This window comes from Littorina saxatilis, linkage group LG1 (assembly GCF_037325665.1).
Source record: "Littorina saxatilis isolate snail1 linkage group LG1, US_GU_Lsax_2.0, whole genome shotgun sequence".
Taxonomy (NCBI): domain Eukaryota; kingdom Metazoa; phylum Mollusca; class Gastropoda; order Littorinimorpha; family Littorinidae; genus Littorina; species Littorina saxatilis.
In genome coordinates, this window is record NC_090245.1 from 35,763,894 (window position 1) to 35,787,329 (window position 23,436).

Below are 23,436 nucleotides of genomic sequence, written 5' to 3' on the forward strand. Positions count from 1 at the left end.
GAGATTCAATACCTCACCTATATATGATATATAGGGCAAAGTAAGCCCCATCTTTTGATACCAGTTTGGTTTACCTTGCTTCAAGGTCAAGGTCACAGGAGCTCTTCAAAGTTGGATTGTATACATATTTTGAAGTGACCTTGACCCTGAACTATGGAAGATAACTGTTTCAAACTTAAAAATTATGTGGGGCACATGTTATGCTTTCATCATGAGACACATTTGGTCACATATGATCAAGGTCAAGGTCACTTTGACCCTTATGAAATGTGACCAAAATAAGGTAGTGAACCACTAAAAGTGACCATATCTCATGGTAGAAAGAGCCAATAAGCACCATTGTACTTCCTATGTCTTGAATTACCAGCTTTGTGTTGCATGACCTTGGATGACCTTGACCTTGGGTCAAGGTCACATGTATTTTGGTAGGAAAAATGTGTAAAGCATGTGAGTCGTATGGGCTTTGCCCTTCTTGTTCAAAATAATTTTTTTCGATTTTCTCAAAACAGCAAAAATTGAGATACGAGGTTTGTGAATTACAGCGGCGTTATAGTAAACTAGTATATAGATATATATATAGGGGGGTGCATAGGAACACGTACAGGACATGGACAGACTGCATATATGTCACAAATCGACAAATCACTCTGCTGATTTTTTTTTCTGTGAAATTGTACAGACGTAAGAGTGTTCATAATTTGAGGATTCAAGATGCTGAGCAAGTAAAATTATAGCTAGAGCAGCTATCATATTTATTTTAAGGACAAACATATATATATGACGAAAATATAGTTAACAGTGCACCATTCAGATAAAAGAGATATATGTCGTGCCGAATTCACGTAATTGCCGAATTCGCGAAATCGGCAACATTTTTGCCCATTTCACGTAATCGGCAAAACGCTGCCCATTACGCGAAATCGGTAGCGTTTTGCCGAAAACGCGTAAATGCGTGTAAACTGTGCCCATTTTGCCAAATCGGCAGCCCGTTTTTGGCTTTAAAGTTCTCAAATGCCTGGGGTGTCATTACACTTAAACAGCTAGATACTCGAAAGGATAAATGTTGCAATAATCGATAAGCTATGGCAAGTTATGGCAAAAAGCGTAGTTTTCGTGCATTACCGGAGTTATGCTGGACACAGACCAACACAGACCATTAAACCACAATAGGAAGGTAAAGCAATGTTAATGCAATGTTCTGGTGACAAAAAAAGTAACAGACTGGCTGTCACTTTTGCGAAATGGACACATTTTAGGAGCCTTTACGCATTTTCGGCAAAACGCTGCCGATTTCGCGTAATAGGCAGCGTTTTGCCGATTACGCGAAATGGGCAAAAATGTTGCCGATTCCGCGAATTCGGCAATTCCGTGAATTCGGCACGACATATATATACCACATGCTATATGTTCAAAATGCGCAGGTATACATCACACACAGTTTTTTTTATATCAATGTTGCTAATGTTGCCCAAAATAAAAGCACTACATGTAGCTATCACAGTTTCAGATCAGTAAAATTGTACATTTATTATATTGGACAGAAACCAAAGCAACAAAAGTAAACAAAATCATGAAACAAAGCATACACTCACACACCTCCATCATTTACTTTTGAATCTATAGATTAAATCTTAGCAATCTTTATAAATTAATAACAACTGATACAGTCACGCATGAATTATTGTATACATTGAATAATATAATTATGCCCAACACAGACAGAGAGAGAGGGGGGGGGTAGGTAGCCAAGGGACACTACTCCCAATTACCAACACCACTCGTCAATGGCCGCCCTACCAGGATGTGGTCGCTTTGTTAGATCAAGGAAATGAACTTTTGAGCTACTCTTCAACCGATATCCACTTTCAGGACTTCTCTGGTGCGACAGTTGCTGTTGATGTGTACCTGGAGAAATGCTGTACCATCGAGGTATGTTGAAACGATCGACAGACCTGGGATACTGTTGCGTTTCTGTCGAACTGCACTACTTTATTTCTCGCCAGGTCATCTCATTGTCAAGTCCGGTGTCACGAAATTTTCTTTCGCCAAAATATTTTTTCTCCCCCACCAACACGTTTCACTCATTTTTGTACCAAAAACAATTCTTATGCAAAACCATCCTCTGACTACGGGTTAGGGGTAAGTTTGGGAATGGGTTAGGTATGTAAACAGTTTTAAAATGCGTCAATTTCTGGCGATGTTTGTGAACGAAGATTTCGGGTATGTCTTAATAGTAATTAATACCGAATTCCCGCGGACGGCGTCGATTGAATTCTTAGTTCACAAACATCGCCAGAAATTGACGCATTTTAAAACTGTTTACATACCTAACCCATTCCCTAACCAGAAGTCAGAGGATGGTTTTGCAGAAGAATTGTTTTTGGTACAAAAATGAGTGAAACGTGTTGATGGGGGAGAAAAAAATATTTCGGCGAAAGAAAATTTCGTGACACCGGATTGTACTCATCCGTGTCCTTGTCGCCATATGATTACACTTTATCCCCGAGTACGCTAGTACTAGAGTCCAGCAGACTTTAATTGCGTGTGTGTGTGTCTCGACTTAACAGCTTATTGCTGGGAAACTAACGGGCGCAGCTCGTTCAAAAGTCGATACACTAACTTGATAATAGGTCCGATTGATCGTATTAAAACTTCATAATGTTACCTGGGACCTAAATGCTAAATAAACCACAAAAAAACGACTTGGCGGTGGGAGGAATTCGCGGTGCAACAGCCAGCCAGGCAGTCTGATAGAACGGTGCAAGGTCTCGGCCAACCAAGACTATGGCATACTCGTAGCAAAGCCGCCGAATGGTACCGTAAACCAAGAATAGTGACGTAATCACGTCACGGTCGAAAGTCTTTGACGTCAATGCCTCCCTGTAGTCTTTTTCTCTCGCGCAGTGTGTGTGTGTGTGTGTTCATTTTGTGCACATGTGTTAGTGTTACTGTTTGTGTGTGTATGTGTGTGTTTGTGTGTGTGTGTGTGTGTGTGTGCGTGCATGAGTCTGTACTCGTGTGTGTGTGTGTGTGTGTGTGTGTGTGTGTGTGTGTAAGAAAGAAAGAGAGAGAGAGGGAGGTAGTGAGGGAGAGAGAGTGTGTGTGTGTGTGAGTGTGTGTGTGAATGTCTGAAGAGTACTCGGGTCCAGCGCGAGCGTTTTTTATTCCACTCGAACATTCTATGATGGTCACTCAGACGCTAGGGGCTAGAAAACTGTGGAATTTCTTATTTCAAATGAATGGGTCTCACCGATTTATTCTTCCCTAACGACAGTCTCAGACTCTCTACATATATATATTATACTACTACTAGATCTCAAGGACCTCCTTGACAGAGATCTTCTCTTCTTCTTCTTCTTCCGATTCTTGAACTGGGTCCTTTTGGACGTTTTAAGTTCAGCGAGTGGAGTTTTAAGTAGAGCTGGTCTCCTTGACAGAGATCTATCAATATCATTGCTCAAATCAATCGCATATTAAGCCCGTACAACGTCTCATAATTTGTTTGGTTATGTTGAACTTGACTCTTGCGCATTGTAAATCTATGGACTCGTTTTTCTGCTGCAATTCTCAGCCTCTGACTTTGCAGATGGCTTTAATTTGTAAGCATAAAAAGTCTCTTTTTTACATTTAGTCAAGTTTTGACTAAATGTTTTAACATAGAGGGGGAGTCGAGGGTCGTGGTGTGTCTGTGTCTGTGTCTGTGTGTAGAGCGATTCAGACTAAACCACTGGACCAATCTTTATGAAATTTTACATGAGAGTTCCTGGGTATGATATCCCCAGACGTTTTTTTTCATTTTTTGGATAAATCAAATGTCTTTGATGACGTCATATCCGGCTTTTTGTAAAAGTTGAGGCGGCACTGTCACACCCTCATTTTTCAATAAAATTGATTGAAATTTTGGCCAAGCAATCTTTGACGGAGGCCGGACTTTGGTATTGCATTTCAGCTTGGAGGCTTACATTTACAAATTAATTAATTACTTTGGTCATTAAAAATCTGAAAATTGTAATTAAAATTATTTTTTTTATAAAATGATCCAAAATTACGTTCATCTTACTCTTCATCATTTTCTGATTCCAGAAACATATAAATATGTTATATTTGGATTAAAAACAAGCTCTGAAAATTAAAAATATAAAAATTATGATTAGAATAAAATTTCCGAAATAGATTTAAAAACACTTTCATCTTATTCCTTGTCGGTTCCTGATTCCAAAAACATATAGATATGATATGTTTGGATTAAAAACACGCTCAGAAAGTTAAAACGAAGAGAAGTACAGAAAAGCGTGCTATGCAGCACAGCGCAACCACTACCGCGCTAAACAGGCTCGTGGTGCGTTTTGGCGCTAGACCTAACTTTTAAAATCTAAATAATAAATTGACAGCTTGTTAGTATGTTACACAAACATTCTTAAATCATAATAGAATTCTTTTTTCATCAAGACAAGATCAGTACAATTCAAAGTTTTGAAAAAAGAAAAGCCCGGAAGCAGGGTCACGCTAGGTCGTGGTTCTCGTAGCAGATGACGGTTTATGCCTATCGCCAGTTCCTCTGAACAGTCAAAAGCCATCGCTAGAGTTCTTGTGAACTACAGCCGTTTGTTTCGTGCATAGTCACAGGTACATAATAACGTAACGTGCTATTGTAGATAAGCTCACATCGAGTCGCATTCAAATTACTAACTGACGACTACATTGTGAAAAAGGGAAACTGGATCACACGGGTTCACAATGGCTCAGGGGTAAGATAAACCACGCAAAAATAAATTCTTTGAAAATTGCTCGCTCTTTACGGAGGGTACCTAGGATGTTCTCAAGCGGTGAGTGTTTAAATGAAAGGGTGTTTGTACTGTTTGTAAAAGCCTGACAGTATCTGTGATGGTTTACGGGAGACTTACTGTGCCTTTAAGGAATTATAACTGTATGGATGCGTTTTATTTATAAATTATATAATAATGAGGATATATTTCAGGGGTCGACACTAACTTATTTGGCCTGGCCCCGGAGATGAAAATTGCTGGGGCGGAAAACAAAAATCTGGGGCCCACTCTTATTCATGCTAAGTATATATATACCTTCAGAATCCCCACTTTTTTCAAGTGGTTCTCCGCTATAAGATCTGCACGGGCGACAATGGATTGTCTGTTTTTCTTTATCGTACTGAAGCCAGGGAAATTCTTTCAACCATTTGACATTGAAATTACGACAGCGCTTCGCGCTTTTGGCTGAATCGATCTCCTTTTTTCGTTTCTCTCCACCCTGTTCTTCATCTTCATTTCCATGTCGTTTTACACCAGGGATGTGTCGCCACATTTTGCGTTTGGCATTTGAAGGCGATACTTATCTCTCACGCTAAAGAGCGCAATCTTGGAGTTATTTCCCTTGCGGCATTGTCTTTCGACGATTTCAATGTGTGTGTTTTCTTGACTGCGGCATTGATCGTAACGCAAATTTCAGTGACGACTTTGACTGGCGATTTTTAGTGATTGGCTCTGGCATTAGAATTTTCGGTTTGTCATTGTTGGAATTTATCCTGGGGCGGAGTGGGCCCCAAGCTTCGGTAATGTTTGGGGCGGAACACAAAACTCTGGGGCGTTCCGCCCCCCGCCCCCGCTAGTGTCGAACCCTGTATCTATATTATATTTAAATCCTATAAAAGTAGCACAAAAAGTTAAGGTACACCCCTGCGTAATCATGTATACAATGATCGATACATGAATTTCAAAATACATACCACACAAGTAAAAATACTCATTAGCTCAGCCACTATACGGCTTAAAACACACCGACACATGAAACACACACACATTTATATGGGGTTTACGGTTTAGAGCTTAATTAGAAGGAAAACATTGGCGCAACCAGGCTACAGAAGATAACTATGTGGATCTTGCGTATGCAACGTTTGCAAAGAGGCAGAAAAACCCGCAGCAATTTTCCTTGATCAAATGACCATAATTATGCTTACCATAGTTTGGGGGCTCAATCTGTCAATTAATATCACACAAATTAGTTTTGCTTTGAAGTGACATGTATGCATCAATTTCTCAAAAATAAATAAAAATGCCAATGGATAAGTGGATTGCAATGTGATGAATTTACAGTTCAACATTACCATTTGTTTTTCTGTCTGTCCCACTTGTTATTATGTTTAAAAATGTCTTGTTTGGTCAAACATTAACAAAATCAATAACTAACCTTGTTTTCTGATCCTGAGGGCAAAGATTCTGCCGTCAGTTATATCAAGAATATGGCATAAAGAATAAAGTCCCACAGTCCGGTTTTTAGTATCAAGAGAATCATTTTGCAAACTATGCTTGCATGAAATTAATTGTTGCTTTTTTTCTTTTTCAGCTGTCGTCTTCCTTGCGGTCTGTGGTCTTTCATTAATATCAGCGCAAGGTTAGTAGTGCCGTATACCTTTTTTCTTTTGTGAGAATCATGCAGAGCGTGTTAATTATTTTGTTCACTTAAACTTCCAAGAAATTATTTAGTAATTAAATTATTATTTTACTTATAATTATACATATTATTAGTACTAATAAAATAACTATCATACAATGTTGATAGCCTGACATAAATTTACATTTAAACCCACGTGCTGTACTTGGGTCTGTCCATTTAATTTAACAGGCCTGTCGTTTGACATCACACTCACAGTTTGTGGCGGGCAAAACAAGGGCATGTGACTGTCAGATGTGGTATTTGTTAGCATTATCCTGTAGATCGAGTGGTCTTTTTGTAAGCACTCCTATTTCTTTTTTTCTGCAAGTGCAACTGCTAGTGCTAGGCTTCAGCATGTGTAGTTTGCCCGACAGCCCTCCACATGAAACTTCCTGTTCAAACACGCAAGTGCCAGACCTCAATATGTTAGGAAATGTCTTGTGTTTTAATTTAATTCCTGTGTTTTTAATGCCAGACTGCACAACAGTGTATGTGAGCAATCAGAAGGGAGAGCTGAAGAGTCCCAATTTTCCATCACGTTATGATGAGAATTCCTGCACGGAGTGGAAGTTCCACATGGAACAAGGCAACGTGGCCACCCTAAGGTAAGGAGTCTAGTCAGCATGAAAAGTATGATGTTAATACAGTGGAACCTCTGATTTTAAGACCCTTCATTTTTTAGACTCAGTGTACTGACACTGACAGTTATTTAGACCTAATTTTTTCTGTTGTTTTCTTGAAAGTGTCACTACATTTATCCCCATTGTAAGACTTCCTCTCTTTAAAATTAAAGAACTACGATTCTCAGGTTTTGGGAGGTCTTAATACAGAGGTACCACAGTATCAGGCTAACAGGATTCCTTGACTCTTGACGGAGTGTGTTGCATGTAGGTCAATTAAACGTAGTGCATCACACATGTTGTATGAATATTTATGCAAACACACACTTTAACAAAGTCACATGCAGACCTGGGACCCAATATCGACGTATTTTGTACGCATGATTCATTTCATTGCCTAGAATATGATTATTATTCCCCCCTCTGCTTCTTTACCTCTGTAAACTTGTAGAGCTAGTTATTTTTCGATAAACACCCAGCAACCAAACAAATAACGACCCAGCAACAGCCTGAATCCTCGATAGCGCAATGGGTTGAGAAGCTGTTCTGCGTCGGTACTACTTTTGCGACTGAAAAGTTCCGAACGCTCTAATGTACGAAGTATACATCTCTGGAGCAAACAATACAAACATACCGCATTTAAATTAACAACTACAGGCTTGAACACATGAATCTCCATATAGAATCCATGAGTTTGGTTGTTTTCTGAATCTAGATCGGCTGTACACAAACTTTCATCACAAGCAAATTCCCAAGGCAAGTAACTCTCATACTTTGTCTAGCGACAAGAGTAGTTCCCCTTTCAAATTTCTTTTCACTCAGTTTCTTCGACAACAGACTGCAATCTGACGATCAGTTTCCAACAATATTTCATTTAATAAACAGATCACACGCAACCAAATGCACACATCTCATCAATTTAAACAACATAAAGCGGTTTCATACACTATTTTCCCCAGAAAACTGAACTTCATACAGTTTTTAACGTTGGAACACGGGTGCAAAAGTTCGTCTGCTAGTCCCATTTGACGAAAGAACATTATCCTAAGCGATACCAAAACATATACAGAACACACAATATCTGCCTTTGCCGCCACAGCAGAATAACAGCATATCTGTGTACTTGATTTTAGTCCAAAATAGGAAAACTGACAAGAAGTGTTAACAGAATGGAATGATTTGCACGGAACTATACAACCGCGCATTAATCGATCGCCTGCGCAGGTTGACTGGTTGAGTGAATAGGATTCGATCAAACTTTCGCAAAAAAACTCCTATTTTCTTTGAATAACTGAAGAAAGGAGGAATAAAGAGCAGACCTGTTTACCAGTACGATTTGGGCGTATTTTGTACGCCAAATTATTATCAGTACGCAAATACGCGACACACGCACAAAATACGCATAAGAAAAATTCTAGAATACGTTTTCCGGTGTTGGTGTGCTGATTACGGGATGGTACAACTGATACCGGTTTTGGTCGAAGGGAGATAACCATGACAGCGAGTCTTCAGCTGTGGAAACCTTGTTCAGTTGTTGGCACGTGCGATCGTCTGGACAATCGTGGGAAAATGAAGCGGTAAAATGTGCCAGTTTCGGATGACTGTACCAAGTCTAAACAGCAGAAGCACCAGCTTTTCTTGGAGAAATATAAGAAAGAGCCAGGAATTGTGGAGTCTACTATGGGAAAAAGTCATGCACACTGCAAGTATTGTAAATCAGATTTCTCCGTTGCCCATGCTGGGAAATATGACATCGAACGACACTGCAGTTCCAAAACTCACAATGGACAAGGTTGCTGCAAAGAAATCCGCTGAAAGCTGCCAAGGAATTATGAAGTTCATTCCCGCAAAGCAAATCCTACCAGAAGAAAAGGCTGTAGTCCGTGCTGAAGCAATGTTTTCTGAGATGATTGTAAAAATGAACTTGCCACTGTCAACCGCAGATGTTATTTCACGAACTTCATCTTTTCATTATCAATCTGCTTGGAAGACACTGGTTATAATGTTATAAACTGACAGGTAAATAAAATTGTTTTATCCCTGTTGTATCGGAAGGAGTTAAATTCTGAAGATGTTCACAAGACATGCTATTAATTCTTACACAAACACGTTTGCACCCACGCGTACGTTTTCCCTAGCCCATATGGCTTTGCTTGCAAAGTACACCAACTTTTTGAAAAATACACTCAACTTTTTGAAAAAGTACTCTTGCCTCAGGTTTAGGGTAAACAGGTCTGAAAGAGGTTACATACCCCGTCTCAGTGATTATAAAAAATAATGGTCTCAGTTCGCGGTCATGAAAAAGCTCGCTAAAGCTCGTATTTTTCATGATCCGCTAACTTCGACCATTATTTTTAATAATCACTGAGACTCGGCAAGTAACCTCTACGTACGGTCAGTGGAAAAAAAATACGACGAGAAAAATTCCTAGACTAGTTGCTTTTCTTCACTAGCGCATCCCGAAGCCCAACCAGCTAGTATTTTGACAAATGTGACCCTCCACCACGGAATGAGTCGCATGTCACCTTTGCATGATTTTCATATTTGTACATTTTCCTAAAGAGTTTTTTTTATGCTCTATCCAATGGTGAAAACCGTTTTAAAAAAGAGCGAAAACTGTTTGAGTTATAAGCCTGTGACTAAGGTGACCCTCACACTGTTACCAGACACTCCCCGGACTTATATTAAGCCTAGCGCAGAACCGCGCGAGATGACATGCGACTCATTTCGTGGTGGAGGGTCACAAATGATAACAGTGTTTGTCAGTAAACATTGAAAGAAGCATTTGTTTTAAATGTATTGGTACACTTGATTAACGGTGCGACGGAATTTCCTTCTGTCTGTAATGATCACACGCACATGCATAACATACATGTGGGTGTACACAAGCAATGGCAGGGACTTCTGTGTGATTAGGAGAATTTGGCTAGTGCATAGTTTCGTTTTGTGTGTGTGTGTGTGTATGTTTTTTGGTTTTTTTCACCGTGACTCAGTGTGAGTCTTCCTGCTGAACATATAAACAAGGTTCTATAAAAAGTGGGTCCCGCAGATACAGTTCAGGTTAATCACTTGTTGTTTCCCTTTTTGTTCACAGCTTTAAGTACCTGGACTTACCAGAAGAGGCAGACACAGGGGATTGTTTCAGCAACTACATTGAAATCAGGTCTTCCAGTTCCTCCTCACAGAGGGTGATATGTGGCGAATATGCTGAGCCTTACATCAGCCCTGCGGATGAAACCCGGTTTACTGTCTTCTTTTTTGCCGGTGAACACCCTGCAGGCCTTGGATTTAAGATTTCTTATATGATTGGTGAGGACATAATGAGTCAATGACTGTTGTTGGTATCAATATTTTGTAAACTATTGCACTTTGCTTCATTGCCAGTCCTGATGGTGAAAAACGAAATTGAGTTAAAATTAGGTCAGTAAGTCAGACCTGTTTACCCTCCCGGATTGTCCGGAATTATTACGGATTTGGGGTCTAAATTCCGGTATTACGGAAATCTACCGAAAATTCCGGAAATTGCGGTCGAGAGAACCTTTTTCCTGCGTGAAAATTCGAAGTCGAAATTGTGGTAGTCACCAGGACTGTGATTTCAAGACTGACCGAAACAGCCTTTTCTGCGCATGTGCACAGCAAGTTATTTGTCGGATTCCGCGGTTTTGAGATCGACATTGGTCCGATCTCTGTGGGGACGAAATGCCAACCAAAAAAGCGAAAGTTGTACAGAAATATCGGCAAAACTATTAAGTCAAGTGGCGGTGTCTGGTGAAGTTTAAGAAGAGCGAACCACATTCATTTTGGTGATCGACTTGAGATCAGTGCAACAACAAAGCTAGTCAGTTAGAATACGAGTCACGTCGCGGCACGTGTCCCGAGGTTAGACGCAGCATTAGTTTTAACAAAATGCAGTACACAAATGAACATGGAAACAAACAAAAACACGAAATTATGTTTGGCAAAACATGAGCCTGCTTCGCATCGAGTTTATTTGACCTAGGTCTCTACTTCCATAGAATCAGTCCCCCAGACCTGCGAACCGATCTCTCACTACGGTCAGTCACGCCAGAGACATAGATGTAGGTCTATGGTCGCGCTCATCAGTGACTTGTGCTGTTGCCGAAATTCAAGTCTTTCTGAGTCTAAAACTGATCTCCATTAATATTTCTCCAATATAGCAAAGATCACAGTTCTTTGAATCGAAAAACTTACAACAAAATGTTTAAATGAAATAAACGAATCGGTCCTCTAAAATTAAAGGTAGCTTCTGGAGAGAGTTATTATGACTGGTTTTAATGCAGGATGTCTGATGTGACAGAATGTAAGGTGGTTTTGTTCACATGCATCTTGACTGTAAATAGTCCAAGGGCGGAGTAGGGGGTGGTGGGGTGGGGGGGATGTTACAGGGGTTCCGGACCCACCCCCACCCTTTGCTGTCAAAAGAGCAACAAAAAACACAAAAATTCAGTCTGTGGAAAAAACCAACAACACATTTTCTGTCTGTGAAATTGTTGTTGTCAGGAGCAGATATCAATGAAGATAAATTGCCATTATTTGATACTAACTTTAAAAGAAATAATGAGTGGCTGCTGACACCATTTTATCATGTTAAAATCAAGGATAAGCCACAAATTGTTAATAAAATAGCTAAAATTCTTCAGCCAGACCCCCAACCCCTGGACCCCAGGTTGTACCCCCCCCCCCCCCCCCACTCTAGCTCTCTTGCTCCACCCCTGAATACTGTTTTTTGTTTTTTTAGATAAAGTAAACTTGTCTTTGTTAACTTGCATATATATCAGGTGTCTTGTGTTGTGTGTTTGTGGTGTGTGTGATCGAGCTTCTGTGTGTGTAGTACAATACTGTTAAACATGGTTATCAATTTTGTACTTGTTTTGCATGGTAGCGCGCGAATTAACGTTTCGTTTAATCGTTTTCGAGCTGGTTTATGGTTGATAAAAAAGATTACTCAAAGATGCCTCAAATTACGGAAAAGTACCAGTTGCATTCCTGATTTTCATTTGGGGGGGTAAACAGGTCTGGTAAGTAGTGACATTCATGTGTTTCATTCATGGCTGTTATCTCTAATTTGTTGTAAACTGAAAGGCCAGCAACTGAAACTATACTTGCATCTGCAAAAAAAACAATTTCCGAGACAAGGGTCTTATATCAGAATTGGAGGGGGGGGGGGGGGGGTGCTCAAGTTAAAAGGGGGTTCCACTGTATAGTTTTCCAGTTGACTCTCTCCCATACAATGTCTTGTTCGTAAGTAATAATTTGAAGACACTTGCACTTTTAACAGTGGTTGAGACAGTGAAGTGTCAGTATCTAAATAAGGAAACAAGTTGACAATAAAAACAAGTCGCGTAAGGCGAAAATAAAATATTTAGTCAAGTAGCTGTCGAACTCACAGAATGAAACTGAACGCAACGCAACGCAGCAAGACCGTATACTCGTAGCATCGTCACTCCACCGCCCGTGGCAAAGGCAGTGCCCGTGGAATTGACAAGAAGAGCGGGGTATTCGTTGCGCTAAGAAGGATAGCACGCTTTTCTGTACCTCTCTTCGTTTGAACTTTCTGAGCGTGTTTTTAATCCAAACATATCATATCTATATATTTTTGGAATCAGGAACCGACAAGGAATAAGATGAAAGTGTTTTTGAATTGATTTTGAAAAATAAATTTTGATAATATTTTTTATATATTTAATTTTCAGAGCTTGTTTTTAATCCGAATATAACATATTTATATGTTTTTGGAATCAGCAAATGATGGAGAATAAGATAAACGTAAATTTGGATCGTTTTATAAATTTTTATTTTTTTTTACAATTTTCCGATTTTTAATGACCAAAGTCATTAATTAATTTTTAAGCCACCAAGCTGAAATGCAATACCGAAGTCCGGGCTTCGTCGAAGATTACTTGACCAAAATTTGAACCAATTTGGTTGAAAAATGAGGGCGTGACAGTGCCGCCTCAACTTTCACGAAAAGCCGGATATGACGTCATCAAAGACATTTATCAAAAAAATGAAAAAAACGTTCGGGGATTTCATACCCAGGAACTCTCATGTCAAATTTCATAAAGATCGGTCCAGTAGTTTAGTCTGAATCGCTCTACACACACACACACACACACAGACACACACACAGACACGCACGCACACACACATACACCACGACGCTCGTTTCGATTCCCCCTCGATGTTAAAATATTTAGTCAAAACTTGACTAAATATAATGAAGAGGATTACTGGTAATTTGGGGTTATAATTTAATTTGTACTTATCCTGAAGCCACAGACAGCACTGCTAATGTATACACATGCAAATTCCATAGCTTTAGTCTGACTGTCGATTTGGAAAACTTGATTTCATAATTTAACTTTTAAGTTATTATTTGAGTTCATTATTCAGGTTGTTATTTGATTTCATTATTCAAGTTATTAATTTGACCATTTTTTATTTCTCATGTCTGGATACATGTGGATACATGTCTGGTATTTGTGTTTTAAAATGAGCAGAAAGGGGGAACCACCATTTTATTTTACCTTTCACACCACGGCCAACCACAACACTAGCACCAACAACCATGCCGACCACTCGTCGTCCGTCCCTCTACCAAGATTTCCTTGACCACAAGGATTGCCATGAGGTGTTACGCAATCGCACAGGGTGGATTCAGCATTCTGTCCGTAGAGGACAGCGAGGTCCCCAAACTTGTCGCTGGCTGATTCAACTTCCGAACAACGTGGACAGGATCACCCTGATTTTCAAGCAAATGAGACATTTTCTCAGGGATGATGATGGTGGCGGCACTGCCTACATCGCAGTCTATGAAGGATCAGACGAATACTCCCATTCGCTGGGGACGTTTACAGGTATAAACGATCCTTGGGCTGTGACGTCCCATTCAAGATCCATGCTGGTGGTCTTTCACATGCAGTCTGCATCTGCCCCTCGGGATGTGGTCTTCTCTGCTGAGTACTATTCTCAAGGTGAGACATTCCCCTAGAGTTGTCCTGAAATTCAATGTTCACTTGTTTCTTAATCTTATTCTGAATATAATGATTAACTATGAATGGAGTTTCAGATTTCTTGGGACGTCCCATTAATTCAGCTGTTTCAGATCGAACTAAGAGACAATATATATACATAGATTACATTTATAGGAACAGGGTTTGTGGTATTTTTGGTTACTGGATGAACACTTTTAGTCAGTGTGGATATGATGGAAAACCTGACGATATCAAGGCTTGATGCAGTGACCACTCCCTGGTGTTGGACATTGTTTTAGGTCCAACAAAGTCTACAATAGGATTGATAGTAAGAGTAATTTGCTCTGTACATGTTCTTACTCTTTTCTCATCCTTCTTTTCTAAATTCTTCTTAGGCTATGAACGTCCTTCAACGACCTCTAGACCGGCAGAATGCTACTACCGGCTCAGTCTCAGCCAGGGCAACTTTACCATGCCTCCTCCTCCATACAACGTGCGTGACGTCCGTGACTGCCAGTGGCACATCTACAAGCCTTACATATCTGCCTCTGACCCCGTGATTCACCTCATCTTCACCTCACTCTTCCTGCAAGACGGCGCCTCTGTCCTTGTCTTTGACGGCCAGGATAAATGGGCGCCAGTGTTGAAGAGGTTTAATGGCAGTGAGCATGTGTCCAAGCCAATGTCCTTGTGGTCGACGGGACGTGACTTGCTGGTCAAATTTACCGCTCCCCCCTACAGCCTGGAAAATCGGCCACTGTGGATACAGTTTAGAGCAACATATCACTTTGAGGGTGAGCTTGTTAGCGAAAGGTATTTGGTGGTCGGTGGTTGCGGCAGTAGTTGACTATGTTTGTTGGAAGAGAGATTTAAAGAGGAGATCACCGACATGCTGAGTAATGAAAGCCACTGTATAAGAATACTTCATGTATCTGTTTTTCTGTAACACAACAGATGTCTTGATTTTGGTTTAGGTGTGCTCTAAGTTACTAGTCTAAGCTTTTTTTATTTTTGTTTTTTTGATGACATGCTCAATATATGTAGAATTGGAAATGGATGGAAAATGACTAAATTAGTAGATCTAACCATCAGAAATGGTAGGGGGCTTACAGAAAGCATTGGGTGGAAAGAAAATCAGACATGGAATTTATGTTTAGAAGCTCTTTAATATTACCTCTATTCTAAAGATCCCTTCCCTTATGAGACCCGATTTTCTCAGATTTTTTTTTTGGGGGTGGGGGGGGGGGAGGGAGGGGAGGGGAGGGGTAGGGTGATGAGGGTGTGTGGTACCACTACTGTATATTTTTATTTTGTGTGTATGTCTTGTTCATGCACTGTCTATATCACTGTGTTTGACTTTGCAGAGAACTGTGACGAGAACAAAGAGATTAACTGCGGGGTAGGGGATAACAGATGTTACTCCAGGGAACAGCACTGTGATGGGGTGTGGGACTGCCCTACCACTGGTGCAGATGAAAGAGGATGTTGTGAGTTCTGAGCATTGTTCCTTTGCTATTTGTGATGCAGTAGTCCCCCTTTTACACCAGCTGCTGCTCTGCAGAGTTGTCTCCCGTGCCTTGAGCATGAGCTGTTTATAGATCTGCTTTCCGTGTGCGATCGTTAGACGGGATAACTCTGTATTGTAGAGAGCTGTTTGTGATGGGGTCTGGCTGCTGTTGTGACCGGCACGGTTGGCCTAGTGGTAAGGCGTCCGCCCCGTGATCGGGAGGTCGTGGGTTCGAACCCCGGCCGGGTCATACCTAAGACTTTAAAATTGGCAATCTAGTGGCTGCTCCGCCTGGCGTCTGGCATTATGGGGTTAGTTCTAGGACTGGTTGGTCCGGTGTCAGAATAATGTGACTGGGTGAGACATGAAGCCTGTGCTGCGACTTCTGTCTTGTGTGTGGCGCACGTTATATGTCAAAGCAGCACCGCCCTGATATGGCCCTTCGTGGTCGGCTGGGCGTTAAGCAAACAAACAAACAAACCGCCCTGATATGGCCCTTCGTGGTCGGCTGGGCGTTAAGCAAAACAAACAAACAAACAAATGGCTGCTGTTGTCTCCACGTGTGCTCTTGCAAATGTTTGAGTTCAGCAAGGTAGCCCAAACTCACACCTCTTTGACTAGCTTTGCCTTTGAAGGGGATTTGGGTGTGACATAATTATGCTTTCTTAGTGCTGACATAACTACAGAGGAAATTGTTCCTTTCATATGCTGTGTCTGCTGACATAACTGCAGAGGAAATTGTTCTTTTTGCATGCTGTCTCAGTGCTGACAGAAAAACAGTGGAAATTGTTCCTTTTGTATTCATGATGTCTGGGTGCTGACATAACTGCAGAGAAAATTGTTCCTTTTGAATGCTGTCTCAGTGCTGATAGAACTAAGGAGGAAATCATTCTTTTTGTATGCTGTCTCAGTGCTGAAATAACTACATTAGTACATAGGAAATTGTTTCTTTTGTATGCTGTCTCAGTGCATACAATTTATGAACACACAGAGGAACCCCAAGTAGTATTAACTGTGACAGTTTTAATGTCTGAGATGTCTTGTTGTTCCCATTGTGCTTTGTATTCCTTCCTTTTTGTAGATGGCTGTAGTGCAGACATGTACAGCTGCAATGACTTTGCATACTTACGCGGTGACAGGGGCTGCTACTCTTTACATGAACGCTGCAGCGGTGAAAGCACATGTAGAAATCATGCCGATGAAAGCAACTGTGGTGAGTACTCTGCTTCTCTTTTCTGCGTTTAGAAATGCAATGTCCAGTGTGATCCACTGATACTTTTTATTTGGTGTGTCTTGCGCGACATTTTAGCCTGTCGTTTTGTTCAGCCTTCAATTTTATCTACTAGTATAGGTTATTTTCTTTCCATTGCACTGCTCAGCACAGCAGTCCTGTGATATTTCATGTCAGATTGTGAAACCCTGTTCTTCGTTGGGAGCAAATTCACAAAGTCCATGAGAAAAAACGCATAAGTCAAATAGGAATGAGATGTGTGCCAAGGGAAATAACTCTTCCTTAATCTCAAAAATGATGATCAGTGGTATCTATGATGTGAGGCCCCCTCTGATGAGAGGACACCTTCTAAGAAAGGACACCTTCTGTTGTTTCTTTGTCTATCTTCTTGTCGTTCGCCTTTACAGTCTTTTTACATTTAGTCAAGTTTTGACTAAATGTTTTAACATAGAGGGGGAATCGAGACGAGGGTCGTGGTGTATGTGTGTCTGTGTGTGTGTGTGTTTGTGTGCGTGTGTGTGTGTAGAGCGATTCAGAGTAAACTACTTGACCGATCTTTATGAAATTTGACATGAGAGTTCCTGGGTATGATATCCCCGGACGTTTTTTTCATTTTTTGGATAAATGTCTTTGATGACGTCATATCCGTCTTTTTCTAAAAGTTGAGGCGGCACTGTCACACCCTCATTACTCAATCAAATTGATTGAAATTTTGGCCAAGCAATCTTCGACGAAGGCCGGACTTCGGTATTGCATTTCAGCTTGTTTGCTTAAAAATTAATTAATGACTTTGGTCATTAAAAATCTGAAAATTGTAAAAAAAAAAAATTTTTATAAAACGATCCAAATTTACGTTTATCTTATTCTTCATCATTTTCTGATTCCAAAAACATATAAATATGTTATATTTGGATTATAAACAAGCTCTGAAAATTAAAAAAATTAAAAATTATGATCAAAATTAAATTTTTGAAATCAATTTAAAAACACTTTCATCTTTTTCCTTGTCGGTTCCTGATTCCAAAAACATATAGATATGATATGTTTGGATTAAAAACACGCTCAGAAAGTTAAAACGAAGAGAGGTACAGTAAAGCGTGCTATGAAGCACAGCGCAACCGCTACCGCGCCAAACAGGCTCGTCACTTTCACTGCCTTTTGCACTAGCGGCGGACTATGTTCAATTTCATTCTGTGAGTTCCACAGCTTGACTAAATGTAGTAATTTCGCCTTACGCGACTTGTTAATTACCTTGACTGAAACTAACCTGTCCTGAAAAGCCATCTGCAGTGTAGGGACACTTTTGGTCCCAAGGGTGTCCTTTCATTGCGGGTACCAGTGTAGTATTCTGTGTAAGTTTTTCAACCAGATCTTCATCACAACAGTAATAAACCTCCCTAAATTAAAAAAAATATAGGTGTTTCAAGAGAGGGAGTTTTAGAACAGAAGTAAATTTACTGACAGCATGAAGAAAAATTATAACAAATTCAGGTGTGTAAATGTAGAGGGAGGCTAAGAACTGAGGGCCTGGAAACAGAGATTTCACTGAAATGATGTAGAGGTTACATGCCGAGTCTCAGTGATTATTAAAAATAATGGTCGAAGTTAGTGGATCATGAAAAATGCGAGCTTCAGCGAGCTTTTTCATGACCGCGAACTGAGACCATTATTTTTAATAATCACTGAGACGAGGTGTGTAACCTCTTTATTCCTCCTTTCTTCAGTTATCCAAAGAAAAGAGGAGTTTTTGTGCAAAAGTTTGATCGAATTTTATTCACTCAACCAGTCAACCTGCGCAAAGCGATCGATCAATGCGCGGTTGTATCTTCTTGTCTTAGTCTTATTCCTGTAGACTCCCTGTGGAGCATAGGGCCGCGTGCGGTTTCTGTAGCAAGTTGGTTTTTTGGCGGGGTGGAGTTGCTAACCCCACGCCCAACCCTCCTCATTTATCCGGGCTTGGGACCGGCTGAAAGACCTTTAGGGTGCATCCAGGCGGAGTTGCGCGGTTGTATAGTTCCGTGCAAATCATTCCATTCTGTTAACACTTCTTGTCAGTTTCCCTGTTTTGGACTAAAATCAAGTAAACAGATATGTTGTTATTCTGCTGTGGCGGTAAAGGCATATATTGTGTGTTCTGTTCATGTTTTGGTATCGCTTAGGATAATGTTCTTTCGTCAAATGGGACTAGCAGACGAACTTTTGCACCCGTGTTCCAACGCTAAAAACTGTATGAAGTTCAGTTTTCTGGGGAAAATAGTGTATGAAACCGCTTTATGTTCTTTAAATTGATGAGATGTGTGCATTTGGTTGCGTGTGATCTGTTTATAAAATGAAATATTGTTGAAAACTGACCGTCGGATTGCAATCTGTTGTCAAAGAAACAGAGTGAAAAGAAATTTTATAGGGGAACTACTCTTGTTGGTAGACAAAGTATGAGAGTTACTTGCCTTGGGAATTTGCTTGTGTTAAACGTTTGTGCACGGCAGATCTAGATTCAGAAAACAACCAAACTCATGGATTTTATATGGAGATTCATGTGTTCAAGCCTGTAGTTGTTAATTTAAATGCGGTATGTTTGTATTGTTTGCTCCACAGATGTATACTTCGTACATTAGAGCGTTCGGAACTTTTTAGTCGTAAAAGTAGTACCGACACAGAACAGCGTCTCAACCCATTGCGCTATCGAGGATTCAGGCTGTTGCTGGGTCGTTATTTGTTTGGTTGCTGGGTGTTTATCGAAAAATAACTAGCTCTACAAGTTTACAGAGGTAAAGAAGCAGAGGGGGGAATAATAACGTGTTATCGAAAAAATGTGACTTCAATCTATCATTGAGTATCATGGGTTTCGACAGCGGTTAGCCCAGCCTGTGTATGGAAAGAAGTCTGCAGTCCTTGAACTGTCAAGGCAGTATTTTGCATCTGCCTTGTACAGGTTGCAATCGGTGATGTAATTGTTTGTATGTTGCCCTGGCAAGTCGAGACGAGCTTATCAAAGTTTTTACATGTGATAAAATCATTCTCCCATATAGTCACATAGCGCAAATCAGCAGCCTGGGTTCCCCCTGTGCACGGTGGAGATTTATTTAATGAATTAATTTCTTCAGAGAGAGAGGGAGAAGGGGGGGAGAGTTCTGTAGGTAGAGCACAGGACTACTGATCCAGAGGTCATGAATTCAAATCCAGCCTGGGATGAATACGGGTCAAGTTTGTGTGCAGACTCAGACGGTATTCATGTCCCAACCATGTGTCACCACTGTAGCTTGTAAAAGACCAGTCATTTATTCTGCCAAAAGTGCAGGTGGCATAATTTCAGTTAAACATTAACACACCTGGGAAATGCGATTTTGTTGCTGCTAGCTTTCCACTGGGAGGAAGCGACCCGAATTTCCTAGCGATGGGAGAATAAAGTAATGAAATTGCAAATGGAAAATAAAAATAATATAAGTGACACCAGATCTGTGGTTATGCACATGGTAAGTTACAGGAGAGGAGTTGTACCGTTAATCTCAATTTGCTGAAGCTCATGGCTTTACTTTTCTTGTTCTTAAGTTTAAGATCAGCTGATTTCCTATTTGTTACGCATCCAGGAGAGGAGCTGTACCGTTAATCTCAATTTGCTGAAGCTCATGGCTTTACATGTACTTTTCTTGTTCTTAAGTTTAAGATCAGCTGATTTCTTATTTTTTTACATTTTATTCATTTTTTGTGCTTTGTTTCTGGTACAGATAGCAACATGTGTTCTTATGCGCAAGAAGAGTTTCTGTGTGCCAACCACCGGTGCATCCGGTATGAGTCCGTTTGCAATGGAAATAATGACTGCAGTGACGGGAGTGATGAACAAGACTGCAAAGATGGTGGGTTAGCTATCATTGGTATCAGTAGAAGCTGGTAGCTTAATTGTTATTCACGTATTGGTAGCAGTGGAACTGAAGAGTTGCTCTGTTGATTAAAAAAAATATTGTTAATACTGTTTTAATGGTTCATTGTATGTTTTAATCTCTCATGGTTTGGTCATTGATGTCTTGATTGTATGTGTGTGTGTGTGTGTGTGTGTGTGTGTGTGTGTGTGTGTGTGTGTGTGTGTGTTAGTTCGATTTGTATGTTTGCATTCTGTTTGAATGGTGGGAACTGTTTGTGTGTGTTTTGTTGTTGTTGGTGCTTGTGTTTGTTTACTCTTCATTTTAAACTTTTGACGTTTTTGTCCATTGACAGAAATTTGTTTTTATTACTTCAGATTCATTTATGCTTTAATTTCATTTTTTCACAGCACTGTTCATTGTTTTGCTTGCAGTGGTAGGATCTCGCTACATCATCGTGTGGGCAGTGGGTGGATCTCTGCTGGGCGGACTTCTGCTGGTACTGTCTGTGGGTATCGCCTGTAAGGTGTACGCCCTGCGCCACAACCAAGTCCACCCCCACCCTCACCACCACCACCGAGGGTCCCGCTACGACACACCCCTCAGTCGTATGCAGGCTGAGATGTTCCGCCGAAGAGCCCCCCCTCCCCCCTACCACGAAGCCATGCTCACGTCGCGGCCCTACGACGAAGCGGTACGCGAGTACCTGGCTCAGCAGTCTCAGCTGGCTGCAGCTGCTGAGCAGGAGAGCAGGAGCGCTGAGCAGAGTAACGGCACAGGAGAGGCTGCTGAACCCAGCGACCGCTCAGTCCACAACCTCATCAACCTCATGGACTTTGAGGAAGTGGACGAGCATCGCCAGCCTTTAGGGGACGCCCAGGGGCGGCTGGAGATCCGGGTCACCGAAGAGGCGTCCAGTGATTCCAATTCCGACGATGAGTATGATGTTGAGGGCGAAGAAGGGGACCACTTGGCTGAGGATGGGTCAGGTCACATCGAGATGTCAGAGACCCTGGGGCGAGGAAGGGCCGCGTCCAGCAGTCGGAGAACTGACAGCGAAGAAACGGAGAGCATCTTGCTGGAGAACATCAGCCAGGATTCGGCCAGTGCCACGGTCTCCGCCGATTCTCTCTCCCTGGCGGAGGAGACTGAGCAAGATTCCGACAAGGATGACGAAGAGCCAAAAGTGGACGGGGATGAGGGCGGTGACGACGACAGCCACAAAGACAGTGCCAGCGATGCAGACTCGGTGTGCATTCTGTGCCTTGACAGTGACCAGGACCCTGCCGCCGATGACGACGGGACTGATACAAGGTGCCTTGTGTTGGAGGTGTGATGTGGTTGTGACAATCGACTGACGTTGCTGGTGTGTTAAAATCACTTAAAACCCGAGGTGTTGCTGACTGTGATCTTTTGAACGTTTTACCCTTGTTTGTAGTTTTTTTGTTCTTCTATTTTTTTGTTGTTCTTAGCCTTTGGTTTATTTACTTTTGTTGCTTTCAAAGCTTTTTGTTAACTTGTTACCACCTTCTGGCTTTTCATGACCAACCTTGTATACATTCAGATCAGGAAAAATCATTCCAAAATTGATTTCTTGTGCCAAGGTCCACAATTTGCGGGTGTGGGGTGAAGAAGAAGAATTTCAATGTACCATTTCAGATTTTTTTTTCATGGGGAAGGGGGTGGATGGGCAGGGATTTTAAGACAATTTCTCACACAAACATTGCAGCAAACTATCAACCTTTCTGATCCGGACTTAACCCTTAGGCATAGTACTTAGTCTTGTGGATGTTGTTTTGTTTGCTTGCTTAATTTTTACACAGACATTTTTATAAGGTTCATTGCGAGGGCACATGACACCTTTTCCAATTTGGGAAAAAGAGCAAGTTTTTGTGTGTGTTGATCTTTGCTCATTGTTAGAGCATGTTTTCAGCATGCCATTGTATCATTTAAAGTCAGCACATGACAGAGGCTGTCTATGGCAAAGAGATCACAAAGGCTTCACAGCTCTGTTTTTGGATGGTTGATTATGATCATTTTTGGGGGAGCTACTTTGTTTGGTTGTTTTGCAAATTAACAATGTTTTTTTGTCATCTTTAGTGTGGAATAATAATATCTTTCATCGTTCCTGACCTGTTAACGGACACTAAAACTAAACCTCACAAATTTCCCTTATTTGTATCTGGTAGTAGTGTGTTCACATAATAACATCAAGGCAGGTTATAGGATTCAAGCTGCAATTGGTTGAATGTTGCTAACATTTTGATGGTTATGACCATGATAGAGCAAAATGCAAAGTAAACTTTGAGGTTCATTTATGTCCGTTTATGGGAGATGAATATTAGCTCACAAAACCTTATCATGAGTAAAGTACCCCAATGATTGTATGATGACTAGTATGATTGTGTATGTATTGTGTACATGTATTTGCTAATGTTAATATGCATGTGCGGCTGTTGACAGACATAATGCTGGATGCATTTCTGTTTCGTTAGTTAAACGTGTCCAGGTTTATAAATTGTGTACGTAAGGAAGAGAGAAAAAGGTAGGGGGTGGGGAGAAGGGGGGGGGGGGGGGGGGGGGGATATGATGAGATGGGGAGGTGAGATGAGATGGGGGATGAGATGAGATGGGGGATATGAGATGAGATGGGGGGATGAGATGGGGGATATGATAAGATGAGATGGGGAGATGAGATGGGGGATATGATGAGATGAGATATGGGGATATGATGAGATGGGGAGATGAGATGAGGGATATGATGAGATGAGATGGG

At 41.0% G+C, this 23,436-nt stretch overlaps 1 protein-coding gene across 1 annotated transcript; it reads left to right on the plus strand.

Moving 5' to 3' along the window:
* Positions 1–1,783: 1,783 nt before the first annotated feature.
* LOC138968329 (low-density lipoprotein receptor-related protein 12-like) lies at positions 1,784–23,220 on the plus strand. Its single transcript, XM_070340890.1, has 10 exons — positions 1,784–1,929; positions 6,361–6,408; positions 6,926–7,055; positions 10,165–10,379; positions 13,592–14,065; positions 14,461–14,859; positions 15,430–15,552; positions 16,654–16,785; positions 20,529–20,657; positions 21,095–23,220. Exons 1-10 carry the CDS (start codon positions 1,914–1,916, stop codon positions 21,994–21,996), a joined length of 2,568 nt encoding a protein of 855 aa, XP_070196991.1. The 5' UTR covers positions 1,784–1,913; the 3' UTR covers positions 21,997–23,220.
* The last annotated feature ends 216 nt before the right edge of the window (positions 23,221–23,436 follow it).